The following is a 20474-nucleotide window of genomic DNA, read 5'->3' as shown; positions in this document are numbered from 1 at the left end:
TTGTTTCTGGAGATCCATTCTACAGACTGTCCACCAGGTCCACTGTAGCCAGTGAATTTGGATGTACAGGTCAAATGAAAACTCCATACAGTCATCTAGAGCAGGGATCATCAAATCATGGATGATCTGTGGACTACTGATTTTCCACCTTCTCTTTACCTTCAAGTCAGGTGTGAAGACAGTCTGGCCAATCAGCAACACTAATTGTTCAGTTAATGACCAGTAAATAAAACCAGGACCAGATTTTGATTTGAGGTCCAGATTTGATGATGGCTGATCTAGAGATCTGCATATTGACACACCAGTGAACTGCTGTTAATTACAATGTAATGGCTGACATGGCAAGATTCTTTTCATACACATAAAAAATATTTCAAGAGTACATGGGCAATTCCAGCGTTATTTTTTTAAATATAGTTAAGCCAGAGAAAATGTGACAAATAACTTGCGTTATGGATGTGATGCATGAAGACAGCTATTTTTGGGAGACTATATTGGGATACTATTTTAGTCCAGTGCAGATATCCATGCAATGTAGGAGGCTTGGCTGAACATAAAAATAGCAATATATATAGAAATATATTGAAAATATATCTTTGTCTTGATTTTGGAGGCGATACCAGCGTTTGGATGTGACACGTCTGAAATGCACATTGTTTGACGATCAACTTCCAAATAAAATGTTATAACATATTGAGAAAATCAACTGAAATGGTTTTGAATGTTTTCAAGATGGCCACCAAATAGCATTAATTTCAATGGTAATGGGATTAATTCAATGTAAGCATTCTCCTGCAGTTAGCCTACATTTTTTTGGATTTTGAAATGGTCACAGTCAACTGTTTGGCACATAAGTTTACATGGGGAGGAAGTAAGTTTATTTTTTCATGTTCAGGTTGACATTACTGTGGAAAATGTGAGTAGTTATTTTCTGTATTCCTGTGTAAAGGGCAAAGGCACAAACTCACTAGAGTAGGGGAAGGAGCAAAAAGGACACGGCTCAAGGCACTCTGGCGTTATCTGGGAGGAACTCATCCAAACCACAAAAGGGCATTGAGGGATACCATCTTAGACAATGGTCTGATTCACAACGCGCCAGAAGTGTGATGCACTGGCATTCTTCCACTTCTCCACCGCCTTGTATGTGTGAAGCACTGCCCACACCTCTGCCTTTCCATTTAAGATATTGGCCACTTCCTCAGAAGCAGTCGTGTCAATCTCAACTACACTGCTTTCCACAAACATAGACTGAGAGATTAGTCTGGTGGGTGTGATTAGTGCAGGTACATTAAAGCATAGAGCTGTAAGATCACAAAATCTGCTATTAGAATGTTCTTAACTGCATGTCTAATGCTGATGTAACAACCAGCATTAGACATGCAGTTCTACAAGATGGACTGCAGATTAATACAAAATAAATCTACTCTTCAAAGGGTTAAAGCTTACCCTGAGATAGTGAAAGCAACGATTTCAGTGTTCTCCTTGCCTTTGTCAATTATACATTGGTGAAACCATTCTGAAACACTCCAAAAACAAACTACTCTTAAATGGGTTAAATTAAGGAAATAGTTTGTATGCTCCTTAGATATTTTATGTTTAATGCACAGATTCAACAACGATCCTTGTTTGGTTTGTTCAAATTCACTTCCGTTTCCATTAAATAGCCAAACCCCAGTTATTCCACTGCAACAAGAAATGCTAAAAAAGAACTTTTATTTGTCACATAACAGTTTCAACATGACATTTGTAAACCTACTATTCACAGCAGCATTATTTCCCATAAGGATGTTGAATTTACAAAACAATACTAGTTTGTTAAATTGTAACTTGCTTTGGAAATGAAACTTAACCAAGTGATCCCTTTATTTGCCTATTATGGCAGTTCATTGCTTGATGTGAGAAACACTTCCCTCCCTTTTAGCCAGCTGCATGAAATGCAGCTAAACCTGGCAAAACCATGGTTAAAATATCAGTAAAATAACCCAATTTAATAGATTGAGTTTAAAAGATGAGCCAATGATGCCATTTATAATTCAGTGTAATCGTAAATCTAGACTCATCAGTAAAACAGAGACCACAGTATTCTGCAGTCTTTAACGGTTAGCTAAAACTCCAGCCATTAGTGTAACAATGATTCAGGGAATTTAGTACCACTTTCCAGTTGGACATAATGGGGCAGTGTGTCAATATACAAAATTACTAAACATTGCCCACACACCAATTAAGGGTTCCAGAAGATATACTTTCATTATCACATACTTTATACAATCAAGCATGACCTAGAATGAAAACTACCTAGTGTTAGCTAGCTCAGTGCAGCTGTACACAAACTTTACAAAATGTCTATCTGAAGGAACGAAACAAGATGTTAATGTCCTTCAGAAGAATGGCAGGATAAATGTTGCATATCCTGCACATAAAATTATCATCGTTCACTATCAAATTATCAAAACAAATCTTTCTTTGGAATGTTGGATACAATGGATGCTAAGGAATCAAAAGCTGGCCATCGGAGCCCAGATAATCCAGCATCCTGTTTTACAGAGGAAATGGTACAAAAACTGCCATGACTTCCTGAAAATGTAAAAACTTGGGTCATTGTGGCTTATTGCCAACACTAATATTTAAAACACATCGGACATGAACAAAAACGACTTGAACAGAACGAAACATTAGACATTTGGGAAGGAATCTCCGCTCTTAGGAAAAGGAGGTCTTGTTCATTTCTGTGACCAGGCTACAGGGGCCGAACGTTAGGGCCTGAAGGCCAGGCTACAGGGGCCGAAGGTTAGGGCCTGAAGGCCAGCCGGCAGGTGGCCCCCCACATGCTGCGGTCCCTGCAGCCCGCGGGGGTGGGCCGGGCCACGCTGGAGAAGCAGCAGGTGTTGATGTGCACTCGGGGGAGCGTCTCCTTCAGCACGGGCAGGTATGAGTCCTGCACCAGCCCAAACACCTCCAGGGTCTTCAGCTCCGGAAGCTTCTCCAGCCCACTGCACCAGTGCAGAGAGAGAGGGAACAATATAGCTCCAAATTCAGCATACAGTAAACTATTAAGTTATTATTCACTAAAGTACAGTAATAATATTCCAGATTATGCCAGAGCTTCCTGAATAAAATGGCACATACAGTGCCAGTGAAAGGTTTGTACACACCTTGCCCTTTTCAGATTAATGTTTTATTTCCTCTGCTTCTCATCAAACAATTCATACATGGTCAAAGTGCATATTCTCAGCTTTTATTAAAGAGTAGTTTTATAACATTCTGGTTTGTAGTAATTATTAGAATTTTAATGGATTTCTATGGGAACAGGGGGATGGAATGCAATTCCGCTGTAAATTCCGCTGGTACAGTATGGAATGCATTTGTTGGCTAAATCGTTAGCCATGCTGCCAGTAGATATATAGTAGATACATCAAGGGTTGTTTCTCCATTGAGCTCAACAAGAAAATGAGTCAGGAGAAACAACCCTTGTAGTGTCTGTAGCATATCTGGCAGCAGCAAAATGGTTTGAGGCTGGTTTGATACCTCAGACCCTTGATGACTTAAAATAATTTAGCCAACAAATGTGATCCATCCTGTATTGGTGTCATTTACGGTTTTAAATATAGTCAGACCCTGCACCCCCCAATTCCCATAGATCCATTGAAAATGCAAAGAGGTTTTAGTATCACTTGTAGGACAACCTGAAAATAAGATATCCAGACTCTGTTGATGTTGATAGGTCACAGATTTCAGGAAGTCTTTGCAAACAAAGAATACGCAACCAAATACAGAACACAACTATTTTATTCAACATTATGTTTATTTGTCTCAAACACTGAATTGGGGCTATGCATAAAAAGTGCTGTAAAAGGGGCGACATGTAAGAGCAGTCGTCTGGCAGTCGGAGGGTTGCCGGTTCGATCCCCCGCCCGGGCTGTGTCGAAGTGTCCCTGAGCAAGATACCTAACCCCCAAATACTCCTGACGAGCTGGTCGGTGCCTTGCATGGCAGCCAATCGCCGTTGGTGTGAGTGTGTGTATGAATGGGTGAATGAGAAGCATCAATTGTACAGCGCTTTGGATAAAGGCGCTATATAAATGCCAACCATTTACCATTTACATGGTGCACCAAAACATATAAAAATACACATTAAAGGTACAATAGGTCATTTCAGACTTCCAGCGCTCAAGATAGGAATTGCAGCAACAAATACGCTCAAACCACAATACTGTTTATCCTTCCCCCTTCTCTGTGAACGGGCTGATGTTGAAATGCCACTGGCTGTGGCAATTAGAACTAATTTTCAACCAATGAGCTTGAATTATTGTACAGTTATACAATGTTGTTAAGAGTGCCGGCCCATCAACTGCATATTTTGAAACCCGAATTTAAGGACACAGGCAGAGAGTGAGACAGTGAGCCTTTTTCAATGAGAGGAAGGGATTTAGTCTTGTAACAATGTTTTAACAGAAATCTTACCGATTGTACCTTTAATAAAAGCTGAGAATCTGCACTTTGGCCACGTGTGAACTGTTCAATGTTATTTCCCTGGTTTGTCATGAAGGAGAGGGAGAACAGAGACGGCCAGCGGGCGTTTACTCACATCAGTGTCGCGGGCTGGATCTGGTAACAGCGACTCAGGCTCAGGTGCTTGAGGGAGGAGAGCTGCTGCAGGATGGGAAAGCTTTCCACCGTCACCTGAACGCTATCACTGCCCAGACAAATTATTAACGTAGTTACTAACCCTTTCAGTCCAAAGAGTGCCACATATCAAAATAACTGCTATACTATTGTTTTGAGCCCTAATTGTGCCCAACTTTCTCAATTGGTTCAACCAAAGCAAAAAGCCCTTAGGATTTGGTTGGATCCACTTCATATTGGGCGTGGGACTAAAAGGGTTAAAAGAGTTATTCAGGAATTGTTTCCATCCGTTCAGCCAATACAATTATCTGTATTCCACAACAGAAACCATGAAGTGGGCAGAGCGTAAATAGGAAGTTGTGTACATAAAGGAAAAGCCAATTTTAGTAGTGTAATGTAGATTTAGGGTACATTAGGCATTTTCTGTTGCTTAAATAACTTCCAGGTATAGGTGCTTCTGCAAACACAGATGTCAGTAGGTTGTTGCTTGATCAGAAACAGATACTGCACATCCCCGCTACAGATCTCCAGATGTACGTTGCAGTTCACACATTGTTCCTCACCTTAGATCTAGGTGTGTGAGGTTTGGACATCGCTCCACCAGCGCTTTCACATCTGATGAGAGGGAAGAGAATTGGCATTTCAAACTTCAATGGGATTACAAGTCAGGGCTGGGCAATATATTGATGATATATTAATATCGTGATATGGCATAAGTTTAGTCTTTTCCTGATTTTAAAGGCTTCATTACAGTAAACTGATGTCATTTTCTGAACTTAGAGACTGTTCTATTATTGGCCTTTATCCACTTAGTCAAAATTGTCACAATATCAATATTGAGGTATTTAGTCAAATATTTTGTCCATATAGCCCAGCCCTAATTGCTGCTATACTTGAAACTGTTTTAGGTTTACCTTTGATATTTAAAATTTTCATATTGTAGGCTTCTGTAGTTTCTATTGTATTTTCACTTGAAACTTGAAACTTTTCATTTGGAATTCACACAGGAGTATACAAATATAGGCTTTATCATTTGGTTGTTTTTATATACTATTTATTTATTGAATTACCAGAAAACTATATATATATATATATATATATATATATATATATATATTCATATACATACAATTATACATATACATATATATACACATACACATATACATAAACATATATATATATCTCATGATATAGCATGTTATCAAGATATGAAATGACCTATATCAGGAAGATTTCGGCTATATCGCCAAGTTACAAATTACAAGCCCTTTTCGGAGTTGGTGGTGTTCACACTCGCCTTCCATTGTGAAATTCTGCCTGTAGCCACTGATGTTCAGCTGGACGACACTGGAGGTAATGTGTTCAACAACAGCCTTCACGTGACTGCTGTCGAAGTCGCACCAAGACACGTTCAGCTCCTCCAGCCTGCGGACGCACAGGAAAACCATCACAAAAGAACAAAGCAATATCATTTTGTCAGCCCAATACATCAACACCATAATTACATTACATTACATTACATTATTGGCATTTGGCAGACGCTCTTATCCAGAGCGTCGTACAGTTGATTAGACTAAGCAGGAGACAATCCTCCTGGGCCTTGCTCAAGGGCCCAACGGCTGTGTGGATTTTATTGTGGCTACACCGGGATTAGAACCACCGACCTTGCGTGTCCCAGTCATTTACCTTAACCAGCGTAGTGGTTAGGCCACCAATATTACTCCATATTACTACTACTATAATATCCATATTACTACCAATAGACCTTTGTGAAGTCACACAACGTTACAAAAAGCCGTTTATCTTTTCTTGCAAAGTGGGACTGTAGTTATATCAGTGTTGAGTTTTCGTCATGAATCCCAGGGAAAGAATGATCTCTGTTTTCTTGGTTTTTGAACATTTCAAAGACCAGAATCTGAAAAGGTGTCCCTGGGGGTCTCTGCTGGTCCCTGGGTGTACCTGCGGGTCCCTGGGGGTCCCTGCGGGTCCCTGGGCATACCTAACGCAGCCCTGCAGGTCTCTGGGGGTCTCTGGGCGTACCTGGCGCAGCCCTGTGGGTCTCTGGGGGTCCCTGCAGGTCTCTGGGGGTCCCTGCGGGTCCCTGGGCGTACCTGCGGGTCCCCGCGTGTACCTGGGCGTACCCGCGGATCCCAGGGCATACCCGCGGATCCCAGGGCATACCTGACGCAGCCCTGCGGGTCTCTGGGGGTCCCTGGGAGTCCATGTGGGTCCCTGGGCGTACCTGCGGGTCCCTGGGCGTACCTGCGGGTCCCTGGGCATACCTGACGCAGCCCTGTGAGACCCTGCGGGGTCCCTGTGAGGTCCCTGCGGGGTCCCTGGTCATACCTGGCGCAGCCCTGCAGCATCTCGCGCAGAGGTTGGGCTGAGATTCCCGAGCAGCCGCACAGATTCAGCCGCACCAGCCGAGCGTTCCGGGAGAGAGACCTGCAGGAACGAGCCCAGGACAGACAGGTCAGACACGGACATCCAGCCTCCACCCGCCTCATCTCCAATAATGACTCACTCCTTTCACTGAGTCAGAGTACGATACAACACCAAAAGACAGCAATACCGGGAATTATCAAACCAGGGGTCATGTAGGGGTCATGTTTGATTGAGAAGGGAAAACGAAACACTTCACTGTAAAGCAGAATATAAGAGATGGGATAGAGTAGAATAGATGGGAGTGCTTATATTCCATGAAAAAGCTGAAACAGCCACTCACTGTAGGATGCTGTCTGAGAGCAGCAGGCCCTCCAGGCTGAGATCCCGGAGCTGCCGGCAGTGGGAGAGGAGGTCCTCCAGCACCAGGGGGCTCACAGTGCAGCTGGACAGATCCAGGTGCTGCACCCTCAGACACCTGAACAGAGCAAGAACAGATGTCCGTTACAGAAAACACACAGGCGTCCGTTACAGAACACCTCAGACACCTGGGCAGAGCAAGAACAGGCATCCATTACAGAACACCTCAGACACCTGAACAGAGCAAGAACAGATGTCCGTTACAGAACACACACAGGTGTCCGTTACAGAACACACACAGGTGTCCGTTACAGAACACACACAGGTGTCCGTTACAGAACACACACACACACACACACACACACAAGCTCAGCTCAGCTCTCTCACACACAGGATTTACTGTAGCTGCACTACACACACACACGCACACACACACGCACGCACGCACGCACACACACACTCACACAGCAGGACGTGTTGTAGCTGCACTGCGCACACACACACACAGCGTCTCACTGTGACTCACCGTGCTTTGAGGAAGAAGGACTCTGTGATGCAGGACCGGGGGCAGCGCAACCCCACCGCCCCGACAGACAGCACCTGCTGCAAGGCCACATCCACCTGGACCTTCCCCGAGAGGTCCACACTGTGCCACAGAGACTCGTCAAACCTACAGAGACAGACAGACAGACATCAAAAAGTGCAAAACCAGCCTTCTGGTCCTCTTGGTTGGCTCAATTGCACCAGGCAAGATCAACCAAGCACAGAAAAGTATTTGAACGTATTTGATCCAGGACTGTTCAGACCCAGGGGTATTCTACAAAGCTGGGTCAGTAGTCAGGTTTAGCTCCATGCTCAGAAGAAAGGGTTCCAAAAAATGTGTCTCTGTAGCTCAATGGTTCTTTGATGGGGAAAAAAATTTGTTAAATCTGGGAGTTTTACACTTACAACATTCTCTCCCTCTCCACCTCAACTGGTGTGTGGTGAGCGTTCGGTCCAAAAATGTATGACTCTTTACGGAGACGAGCACAAGAACCTATTTTTTCTGAGACAGCAGCTCATCATGATAATCCCCGTTTCAAAATACCCGTTTAAGATCAATATGGTCCGAATGAAACCAGGCTGTTCAACTGAATAAATATGTATAAACATTTTCATATTAGTGATAATTCCATATGAACATGGGAGATGCATATGAAGTCCTGCCTCAGGACACCTGGTAATAAAGACATTGGTTTGGGCACACTCACGCCAAGCGGTGCCACCGTTTGCAGACTCGAGACGTGGCCAAGAGGTCCTGCAGTGGGAGGCAGGAAAGGATCCCTAACAGGAGTTCGTCAGGGAGACTATCCCAGGACAGGCCTATGACGGAGATAGGGAAACTGTCAGGTACATTAACCGATGCTCATACACTCTGAATTTAGCACATTATTTATTTATTAACCTTTATTTATACAGGGTAAGTTGACTGAGCATGCATGCTGTTTTGCAGCAACGCCTTGTTAATGCCCCCTCTCCTATGGGAATAATAACCTCTTGCTATTATAGAATTGTGCCACCATGACACCATTGTGTCATGAAGTAAAAGGAAAATACTTCCTTAAAACAAATGAATATTGGTGCATTTAACAAACATGCTTACAACATTTATTACGTGCCATAAGTTGTGTTGAAGTGTTTAGATGGGACAAGCGCTTAAAATGACACGCATGTGCGACCCATTTTATCTCCTACTATTCCAATTTTACATTCTACCATAGGTCTCACGCACAACTGCACACAACTCCAACTCACCTGTGGGCTCTTTCCGTCGCCGCGGCCTTTTGGCCAGGACAAAGTGCGCCTCATTCTCCTTGTCCTTCGCAGGGACACAGGGCAGCTTGTGAGGGGGTGACCACTGCTGGATGAGACCCTGAGGGGTGTTTTCATAATCCACGCCCTCCTGAAAGGACGCCCTCTTTTTCGAGTTGCATTTTTGCGACAGAGTCAACATGGAGCCTTCGTGATTTTCAGTCAGATATGTCTGCTTCTGGAGGGGCCCATTCCAGACAAGAAATACATTAAGTCATGAGTCCTCTCATGCAATTCAAAATGTAATTTAAAATGAGAGCACACAAACATGAATCAAATACTCCTGCTGGATGTACAGAATACAATCTGGCATGCCATGCAAACGGTGAAACCAGTACTGATCAGGAAAAGAGAGTATTCACGTATTTTTCAGGGACCATAGAAAATGCTTAACCTAAATGTTGCCATGAGATACACGTTACGGTATTAGATCAGAATTAACCAACGCTATTCTTAATCTGCATTTCCTGGGCTGGGTACAACCATGAGTAACAAAATAATAGACAAACAATACACAACAATGTCGACACACAATGGGTTTTCCTTACTCAATCTGATATTCATTTTTTAAATTCATTTTGGGGGCAAAATGAAACGGTTGTCAAAACATTTCAGCTACTGTGAATAAGATTGAGATCAGCCATACTTTGACTTTTCCGTAAAAACGCATAGCTACTAGAACTACTGATTTCTTTGCGTAACGTTAGCGAATTCCAGCAACATTGTCTTCATAGGGAACCCAGGCTGATCACATTCTGCGACGTAGGGGCACAGTAGCCATCTCTTTGGAGGTTCTGGTTAGTCTGGTAGTGCCAACAAACAGCATTAAACTTTCTAGTCTGGTACGAACTCACAGCGTGCACACAAGAACGTTTCTAATTCCCCCCTACATTGGCTTGCAAATTGGCTCGAAAGCTAACTTAGTTAAGTTACTGGTAATTCATACTTGATGATCAACTAGCGAGGGAACCAACTTACCGCCTTAATTAAGTTGCCACCAAGTTAGATAGCGTTACTTCCCTGTTGTTCCTGTTATTAGCATTGCTAATTAGCAAGTTTGTTGCCTACCATTACATAATTTACCAAGTAAACGAACTTAGCCACTTCTTACACTTGAGTGTTAAGAGTCTAAGAGAGTTTCTTTTGAATGTTATTTTCCAAGAGTTGATGATTGCGCTGTGCTACTAAAATACGTAGCTAGCTAACCACCAACCTCATCTTTTTGGCAGTAATTTATAAACTAGTTAGTTGGCTAACGTTAGATAGCGAATTTTACTTACATTTAGTTCTGCTTGAGTTTACGCCAAACAATCGCGAAGTCAACTCGATAGGTGTTATAACCAAGGCTTGAGTTCAAGCAAACTACCTACCGCTCACCTGGTAATCCCAGCCGTTTACAAGATTTAAAACGCTTAAACAGGTAGCTATGTATTTAGTTAATGCATCAAAACCAAATCCCAGGTTGCCCGGCTTTCCTCTTGATGCCGGTTTAATTTAATTTTTTTATCAGCTGGCTGGAGCAGAAGGCGCGTTTTTGCTTCAGCACGACCAAAGAACTGTATGAGGGCGACAAACAGCATGCCTACTCTACGGATTTGAGTCCCAGGCGCGCACGTACCCCCAGCATTGGAGACTTCCGAGTTAAGTCTTTCAAATTAAAAGTGTATGTTACTCAAATTGAGACAATGTTTAAGGCCAGTACCAGTTTATACAATTTAAAATGATCGTCTATGCATGTTTTGGCACACATAGCCTATATAGCCGATTAAATTAATATATTTTAATCGTATGAATGATTTATTACTTTATTGACTTGATTGAAATGTAGAATTTACTTTACTAATTATTGTACAATATATAACATTATAAAAATAAAAGTAACATTCCAAAATGGACATGCTAAATCATCGGGTAATTTAGAACTTAATTAGTATCGCGTAAATATAGCTAATTAAGCTTAGCCGGTAGTTTCAAATGAGTAATACTTAGGCGCATTCTCGCGCTTTTTATTTTGATATAATTTTACGGAAAATTTAACCGGAGATTATCTACCAGACGTCAGACTGTCTCTCGCTTCACCGAAGATGGTGGTAGAAATTACAAGATAAACATGTTGTAATGCAATCCGATGAAGTAAATTCGGTCCGATTGTAGTCCCATGATTGTAGTCTTCACAACCGTGCACGTTGAAAAATTAAAAAATTAAAAAAAACCGTGCAGGTTGGAATTTATCATGAAGTGGCAGAAAGGAATACGTGGTGACATTATTGTTCCTTTCACTATGTAAATATTATTCAGAATTAGTGTTGTTTCGTGAGGTTATGAATAACTCACATGAAGGCCTAATTAAAATGTTCTTATTACCATAGCCTAAACTATGAATTCTGCACTGAAATACAAGTTAATTCCACTGTTATGTAGAATATTGTATTAATGTTTTACTGAAGATAAAATAATATACAATTATTTGAACTGAAGGCAGGACTTTTTTCTTTTTTTTTTAGTCACTGATTTCACAGCCCACAGCAAGAATTAGAACGTAGATTTACAACTATATGTCGGGCCTGCTTAATATGACTGCAGTAACACATGCAAGTTCTTCTCAGAAATTATATTCACAGTCACTTTTGTAGTTCATAATCACCATGACAATAATATGAGATAGCCTAGGCCTATATACAAAGAAGTGGAACATAATGTGTTTGTGTTGAAATTACACGTTTTACTATGGCATATGGCCGAAAATTACAGAAGAGATTTCAAGAAATAAACTATTGAAACTCTGAGGTAGCGTGACGAAACATTGAATCTGTGGCCTTCGATCACAGACGAACGACGTTTTGAGCTACTCCCTCTAGTGTTTTCCACCAGCACTTCGCTAGCTAGTCAAAGACGGCGAGGGGAAGCGGAGAAGTGCTAGGCTCCGGGTTCATCTTCATGAGAAAGTAGACGGGAGAGCGAGCCCCGGGTTTACCTAAAAGCGGCATCGTTTTGTGTGTTCCGTGATCGGGAGCCCGAGGAGTGGGCTGTGTCAGCGCTTGTAGGATGTCCCGACATGAAGGTAAGGTTACATGTAGATTAAACTGGTCTCTGTGACAAGAAAGGAGGCTAAATAAGACGGTAGCTGGTAGCCGTACCCGAGCGTTGCCATGTTTTATATCGAAATACATTGGATGAGGCTCATTATGGCGGCGGCCATGAAATTTTGCCACCTTTTCCCAGCCCCTCAGTGCTGGCTGAAAGGAGGTACCTAACGTACCTTGCGTATGAACTGCTTGGTTAACTAACCCCCTATTTCACTGAACCCTGGCTGTCAAATTGGTGCAAGACCTAACTCGGTAACGTTAACCTTCGGGAATGGCCCTTGACGGCATAGCTAGCTTGCTATATTCGGCTAGCTAACGTTACCATAGCTAGCTAGCAAGCAAGCCAGTTGGTTAGATGGTAGTACATGGGCGTGGGGCAGGCGCCCCCAAACTTTTGCCTTTTGGAAGAACATCGCTCCCGGTTTCGAGTTGTTGTTTCGGTTCATTTGTTGATTTCCAGAGCTCCACAAGATACGGTCATTGGGGTGAATGCACTGTCATCAAAGTGGCCGTGGCAAGGATGAGGCCCTGAGAGGCCTACTTTCAAAACAGGCATTGGCAAGCTAACTTAACATTCCCCCAAAACTGATTGTACTAGTAGCATGTCGGTAGCCGAAAACGAAGTATGTAAAGGTCAGCTAATCTAGTTATCTCGCTGACTAGTAAGATTTGTGTGTTTAACTTGGCTTTAATGTCTGATTCTTAAATTGGATCTCTTACTTACCAGAAGCCAACTACAACTTCCCAGCTAGACGCCTAGTTTAGCCAAGTAACTTAGCTAGCTGCCAACAGCGACCTTTTTATGTGATAGTTTCATTTATAGCCTAACGTTAAGGTTAGGTCAGTTTGCTTGCAAATTTACAGATCTTTGCGAACACGCGTTAGCTGTTATAATAACTATCTAGCTCAGCATTTAAAGTTGTTGCTAACTTGCTGGTTTATGATCAAGCAATGTTCTTCGGCAATATAGCTAACGTTACCTGCATATCAAGTTTGAGAGTGACAGTTTATTAGTTATTTTTGGTTGGTTAGCCTACCTATTTTGCTTGCTCGTTTAGTTTTACTGTAGCTAGTAGTAACGTTGGCTGGCGGTAACTTAACGAGTTACAGCTAGCCAGCTGACAGACCGGGAGAGTTGGCTAGTGTGGACAAGCAAGTGTGGATAGTTAAGTTATCGACTAGCCTGGCTAACGCTAGCTATAGTAATGGTTAGCGAGCGAGCTAGCTAGCTAGCTAATGCTTGCAAAGTTAACAAAAAGCAAAACATGTTCTACCTAAACCAGAAATCTTAATTTTAACTGACTGTGAAATGTTACTAATTGAAATTCAACGTAGAAGTTTCTGTACAATGAAATACAACGTGTTTTATAATACGACTTTTACATAATAACACAAGAATGCGTAATTGGGGCAGGCCTTTCGGCTCATCCAGCCTTGTCATCTCGACGGCATTTGTGAGTGGAAAGGGGTTTCCCACAGTAAACAGACTTGTTGCCCAGGAGAAAATAAACACGTTCATTCTGCACTTTGAAAGACACTCGTGACCGTAGGTGCCCATGTTGATCGTTGTGTTACTCTTTTTGTAGATTATTGCTACAGGTTTCAGAAATGAACGTGTTTAAATCATTTGGGAGTGTGTGGATGTACTGGACTGTGGACCTAATGGATTTTTGGTGAGGCAGTGGTCAGACTGCTTCTGGGTCAGGGGTTATCTTTGTGGGTCAAGAGAGTTATAGTGCACAATGGATGTGAAAAAATGCCTTGCGTTGTGCTCTTTCTGATACCCTGTACATCAGTTAAAAAAACACTGTAATAGTTGCACACACTGGGACTGTTATGCAGACAGTTGTTGTTTACTGTGTACAGTAGTGATCAGTGGACCTGTGTGTTAGAATGAGTTTTACAACACGTTATTGCATTGTGTAATTATTATTGCAAGTCACCTTAAAGTGAACTTTGCCAGCTGGAGTGTGTTGAAGGAAATGCCTGACATGCATACATTGTAAGCTGTTTCCCAACGCTGATGAGACACGGCTTCATTTAGCAATTTTATTCCTTATGGAAAAGTGACATGTGAAATCAGTTTATTAATGCAAGTTATTGATGGACAGTTGTTGAAAATATTCAGTACTTGGTTTCCAACACTGAAATAGTGCAATATCCTTAAGAATGATCTATCTAGGTAATGCCACAGCTAATGTGCATGCTGTATACCGATAAGTGCAGGTTAGCCAGAGAGTGTTACACATACTGTTTACCCATAAGTGCAGGTTAGCCAGAGAGTGTTACACATACTGTATACTCATAAGTGCAGGTTAGCCGGATAGTAAGTTACACATTGAAATGGCAGCTGATGTGAAGTGAACATGTTGTAGACCTGGTAATAGAGCAATTTATGGTTGGTATATAACACCTTTATCCAAAGCGCTGTACAATGGATCGTTCTCATTCACACACACACCAACAACGATTGGCTACCATGCAAGGCACCTCAGCTTGTCAGGGGCATTTGGGGGTTATGTGTCTTGCTCAGGGAAACTTCAACACACCCAGTGCAGGATCGAACCGCCGACCCTCCGACTGCCAGATGACTGCCCTTACCGCCTCAGCCAATGCCAATTAGAGAAATCGTTGGATCTGAATGGAGACGTTATTCAGTGAGACAAATTGGAATTTCCAGTGGATCTGATATAGCCTATATTATTATTAGTATTATTATTATTATTATTATTTCTACAACAAGCTAAAATCCAGCATTACCAGTCCGAGATCAGTTATTTGTATATCTCTCTGTTTTGTGGAACGTCCCTTGAGCTTGTTGGAATGCTTTGCATTTGGAACAAAGGAGTCTGGTGCACAATGGCAGTGGGCATCAGGTGCCTAAGGCACGGCACAATGGCAGTGGGCATCAGGTGCCTAAGGCACAGCACAATGGCAGTGGGCATCAGGTGCCTAAGGCACGGGACATTGGCAGATGGTATCAGAAGATAATTTCTCAGTGGAAGTTACTGTACAGGTGAGAGGGCAGTGTGAAATTACACCCATATCACTGTTAAAGGGCAAGCAGCCACACTCACTCATCTTTCCCAGAACTGTGATATTCCCCCTCAGGCTCTGCCTGTGCTGATTGGCTGCCCTGTAGATGGAATGTACTGTAATTGGCCACTGTGTTTCCCAAGGAGGGTGGGTGACGGTCTCTCTACAGTGTCTCGCCTGGCCTGTGGGTTCCCAGTAGGGCTGGGTGACAGGGCCATGCTGTTTCCATGCAGTAGATAAAAATATTACTACAAGGATAAAGAACGAAAACGTAAGCAATGTGTTTTTCAAAACTGATAGGCAAGTTAACCAACATTGTATAGATAAGTCATGTTTTTTCTCCCCCGGAAGCATTTCACTGAAGTTTGGAGATGAGTTACTGTATGAAGTATGATTAAAGACTAAAACAGGAAGTGAAACCTACCGTCACCTGCCAGCGATAGTTGTTATTGCGCAATTTTTATTTTTTTTGATGTAGGCTACCCTGATAGCTATATCGCGTAGCCCTAGCTCCCAGGCTGCAGGCACCAGGCACACGCTTGTCCTGTAGAATCCTGACAGGAGTGGACAGCTGGCGGAATGCAGTGGGACAGTGTGCATTAGTGTGTGACATACAGAAGCGGAGAATGGAGCAATGACAGGTTGTTTAAATGTGTAATTATCTTTAAAAAAATAAATAAATAAACATATTAGCTTCAATTTTAATTCAGTTTGCACTTCACGTCTTATAAAACCATTTATATGATCTGAGTCGGCCTAACTGCTAATCTCCTGTCATTTTCACTCACATGAGTCTCTAGAGTTGATGGTGCAAAAAACAACCAGTGAGCAGTAGTTCTGTGGACAAAGGCCAATAAGTACCAAGTCTAATGAATACCTAATAAAGTGGTCACTTAGTGTATACCTTGGTTATGAACTGTCCAGCGAGCCAAATGGGTGTATATGGTTATATATATAGTTTTAATCTCTGATGCACAAAGGGTGCGTATGATGTCTAAATGTCACACTTTCCTATGATGAACCCTGAGAACGCCGTAGAGACCAGAAAGGGGCGTGTCTTAGTACTATTGCTGAAGAAACGGCCAAGAAGGGTCAGGTAAAAGGTCCTTGTTTGCAGTCACGCAGGTCTCTATAAAGGGGACGTGTCTTAAGGCTTGTATGATTCCTCTGTCACAAGCAAAGAGGTGTGCGTGTAGTTTAATTTGGGCATTGTTTTCAGAGGCACAATCGACCCCGTTTCCAAGGCATGTCTGAGTTTCTGCTGTATGCCTTTACTCCAAAGCACGGATCATCAAATTTGAACCTCAAATCCCAATCCTGCCCTGGCTTTCTTTTCTCCGGGGTAATTAACCAAAAGATTAGTGCTACTGGTTGGCCAGACTGTCTTCACTCCTGACTCCCGGGTAAAGGAGGATGGAAACCTGGCAGTTCTCGGCCCTCGAGGACCGTGATTTGATGATCCCTGTTACACAGCTAATACAGTGTGTGTATTTAAGTGCACACACACGTCTGAGATCACCCCGAGGTTGTGGATGTGCGTCTCACTGACATCTCTTCCCCTCTGCCTTCCTGCTAGGTGTCAGCTGTGACGCGTGTTTAAAAGGAAACTTCAGAGGACGCAGATACAAGTGTTTAATTTGCTACGACTACGACCTGTGTGCATCCTGCTACGAGAGTGGTGCCACCACAACCAGACACACAACAGAACACCCCATGCAGTGTATATTAACCAGGGTAGATTTCGGTAAGTACCCCATGCAGTGTATATTAACCAGGGTAGATTTCGGTAAGTACCCCATGCAGTGTATATTAAGCAGGGTAGATTTCAGTAAGTACCCCATGCAGTGTATATTAAGCAGGGTAGATTTGGGTAAGTACCCCATGCAGTGTATATTAACCAGGGTATATTTCGGTAAGTATCCCATGAAGTGTATATTAAGCAGGGTAGATTTCGGTAAGTACCTCATGAAGTGTATATTAAGCAGGGTAGATTTCAGTAAGTACCCCATGCAGTGTATATTAAGCAGGGTAGATTTTGGTAAGTACCCCATGCAGTGTATATTAACCAGGGTATATTTTGGTAAGTACCCCATGAAGTGTATATTAAGCAGGGTAGATTTCGGTAAGTACCTCATGAAGTGTATATTAAGCAGGGTAGATTTCAGTAAGTATCCCATGCAGTGTATATTAAGCAGGGTAGATGTTGGTAAGTACCCCTTGCAGTGTATATTAACCAGGGTAGATTTTGATAAGTACCCCATGCAGGAACAGAGCCGTTTTCCTTACCTACTGGAAATTGGTGGAGGAAGCAGGTGGGAGGGGCTGTACCAGAGTGTGTTGCTAGGAGACTGGAAAAAGGCTGAAGAGTTGTTTGTGCCTTGCTATCTCAGCACAGTGTAACTATTTTTTTGCTGTGGTTCAGTCCAAATAAGGGGATTTGGCAACACTAGTCCCCTAACTATGTGTTTACAATGTAAATGTTTGGTAACGTTATTTACTAAATTTAAGTCGTTATATAATCTCCCAAGATCTGTCGTAGAACTATTGTTTCCATTCAAAGTAATAATTGTAATCATTTAGTAACCAGGTTCTAATTTTTTAGTAGGCATAAACCATGTAAAGTGGTAACAATAGGTCATAATCATGTTAATTACATTGGAATACCTTACCTGTTGCGTGTTATTACCAAATTAAAGCGAGAATAGTTTCACTAGTATATAATGGACTCTACTGTGATGTCCCAGAGATGTGGGTAGGGTAGTGACTGAAATGGCTTTCTCCCAGTGTAAGGTTTAACCCTTTGAAGAGTTGTTTTTTTTCTCTCTGAATTTCATTGTGTTGTCCAACTAAATTGCTGTTAATTAGGTTTCCAGTACTGATTGGTAAACTCACTGGCAAATAGTGATTGTACCATGAGCAGGTCTCTTTGAATTGGGCCCCATTTTGCCTGACAAACAGGCAGCACTACTGCAAGGCCTTACTGCCAGCTTATGCTTAGTGAATGATGAATACAAGGAATGATTTTCCAGGACTCCATATTGTACATAATATTTCAGCTTTGGGCAGAAGTGGGGGGTCTCTGTATTTAAGGTCTGTTATCACAGGCATCTTTACTGAGCATTCTAATGCTGATGTAACAAAACAATGGGAGTTCTAGAATTCTAATGCTGATGTAACGAAACAATGGGAGTTCTAGAATTCTAATGCTGATGTAACAAAACAATGGAGATTTAGAACACTGACTTGGAATAAAAAATAAACAAACATTCCAAATAGCCCTCTCTTCCGAGAGTTTAGTGTGTATTTAAAGCTTGTCTGTGGAAGGCGTGATGCTATGCTCTCTCCTTCCCCTGCAGACTTGTATTACGGTGGGGAGGCCTTCTCGGTAGAACAGCCTCAGTCCTTCACGTGTCCCTACTGTGGGAAAATGGGCTACACGGAAACGTCTCTACAAGAACATGTCACTTCAGAACACGCAGAGACCTCCACAGAGGTGGTGAGTACCTCCTGGACCCCTGCACCTGTCTCCTGAGCTGAGGGGCCATTTTCACGGGTCCGTGGTGAGGCCTCGGGCCTAGAAAGTGTCTGAAGCGAGTTGCCCCGCTCTTTCTCCAGGGGCAGACCTGGGTCAAATACCTAATTGTTTTGGATTCAAATGCTTTTCTATGCTTCAGTGAGCTTGTCTCATGTATTGGAACATTTTAAATACTCTTAAAACGTGTGGACCCCACCTTCTGGTCATCTTAGTTGTTCAAGATCAGTGGAACACAGAAAAGTATTTGAATCCAAAACAATTTACAAAATTTACCCAGTTCTATTCAGGGGCCAAATTCAGTTTTGAATGCAGATTCTCCATACAAAACTCCAGTCCAGGGCTAAGCTTATACTGTATTGATGAAACCAACCTCAGATGTGATATATTCATGTGTATAACTGTAAAGAAAATGTTGGATTTACTGCAACCTTTTGCCAGTCATTTACTTTCTGTGAATTTAGGTAGTTGTGTGCTTGAAGTTCTGCAGTCCCATCAGAATGCTGACTTGGGGCCAGATGCACCTGTCCATATGCCTGGCCTGGTCTTAACATTATGGCCAACGTAGACCGTGCACAAATTCAGACTTAAAAAATACACCTGTTCTACCAACTGGGTGTAGCGTTATGTCAGGGTGTAAATTCTACACCTCAGAATATTCACCTTGTTAAAGATCTTTGCTAAATTAAAAGCAACAGCAACAACAACATCTGAATATAGCGCATATCCTTTATAGGTTGCAAAATCTGCGAGCATTCAGACATGAGATAACATTAGCAAAGCAGGAAAACCCAGTTAGCTGTAGAAGTTCAGAGAGTAAAATCTGGAACAGCGGATTTGGTTCATCTTCCACCTTTGGGTAGTGGGTTTTACTCTGTGAACCTATCCAGAACACTCAGTTTGTCCTGCTCTGTGACTTACCCTGGAAAGTGTGTGTGTATATATATATATATATATATATATATATATATATAGCATATAGCAGCACTAAAATTTTATAGTAAATTATGCTTTTCAGAATACTTCAGGGGACACGATTAATGTCAACAAATAAAACAGTAGAAGTAACTATTTTGTAGCCAAGCAACGCACACTGCTTGACAATATTCGCACAACATTGTTGTATTTTTGGATGGTGCGACAGGCTTTGCTACGACTGATTTAACAGTTAAGACCAACTTTTTATGTCCAGCTGGTGCAGTTGGCCCCAGGGGTTTTGGCAGTCTGGGACCCCCCCATACTAATCCCCCCTACAGAAGGGACTAATATGTGGGCGACATGGCTCAGGCAGTAAGAGCAGTCGTCTGGCAGTCGGAGGGTTGCCGGTTCGATCCCGCGCCCGGGCTGTGTCGAAGTGTCCCTGAGCAAGACACCTAACCCCCAAATGCTCCTGACGAGCTGGTCGGCACCCTGCATGGCAGCCAATCGCCGTCGGTGTGTGAGTGTGTATGAATGGGTGAATGAGAAGCATCAATTGTACAGCACTTTGGATAAAGGCGCTATATAAATGCCAACCATTTACCATTTAATAATCTCAGGCGATCAGATTTCAAGACAATCCCCAACTATTAACTTTGCTCTTTGGTTGTAGAGCTGTTTGG

The 20474-nt window shown here is 42.4% G+C and overlaps 2 protein-coding genes across 6 annotated transcripts in view; one reads left to right on the top strand and one right to left on the bottom strand.

The window, feature by feature from the left end:
- Window positions 1-1696: 1696 nt before the first annotated feature.
- On the bottom strand, window positions 1697-10861 carry skp2 (S-phase kinase-associated protein 2, E3 ubiquitin protein ligase). Of its 4 annotated transcripts, none has more exons than XM_061262690.1 (10): window positions 10838-10861; window positions 9163-9397; window positions 8619-8730; window positions 7895-8038; window positions 7352-7486; window positions 6973-7071; window positions 5924-6051; window positions 5187-5238; window positions 4586-4693; window positions 1697-2990 (listed from the first exon to the last, which is right to left on the bottom strand). In XM_061262690.1, exons 1-10 carry the CDS (start codon window positions 10844-10846, stop codon window positions 2789-2791), a joined length of 1224 nt encoding a protein of 407 aa, XP_061118674.1. In that variant the 5' UTR covers window positions 10847-10861; the 3' UTR covers window positions 1697-2788. The 4 variants fall into 4 exon arrangements, with proteins under 4 accessions (XP_061118674.1, XP_061118675.1, XP_061118677.1 ...); XM_061262691.1 differs by lacking the exon at window positions 10838-10861 and adding an exon at window positions 10500-10822; XM_061262693.1 differs by lacking the exon at window positions 10838-10861 and adding an exon at window positions 10590-10822.
- The window catches only part of LOC133141886 (E3 ubiquitin-protein ligase KCMF1-like), a 15963-nt gene continuing 6222 nt past the window's right edge, over window positions 10734-20474 (top strand). Inside the window, exons 1-3 of one of the 2 annotated variants that reach the window (XM_061262695.1) lie at window positions 10734-10859; window positions 16918-17085; window positions 18698-18837. In XM_061262695.1, the coding sequence (XP_061118679.1) occupies window positions 17055-17085; window positions 18698-18837 (171 nt within the window). In that variant the 5' untranslated portion in view covers window positions 10734-10859; window positions 16918-17054. Of the gene's footprint in view, window positions 10860-12031; window positions 12281-16917; window positions 17086-18697; window positions 18838-20474 lie in introns of those variants that run through there. The other variant, XM_061262694.1, reaches the window with a different exon arrangement.

The sequence above is a fragment of the Conger conger genome, chromosome 12 (assembly GCF_963514075.1).
Source record: "Conger conger chromosome 12, fConCon1.1, whole genome shotgun sequence".
Classification (NCBI taxonomy): domain Eukaryota; kingdom Metazoa; phylum Chordata; class Actinopteri; order Anguilliformes; family Congridae; genus Conger; species Conger conger.
Note: the sequence above shows the minus strand (reverse complement) of the source record. Positions and strands in the feature narration are given on the sequence as shown.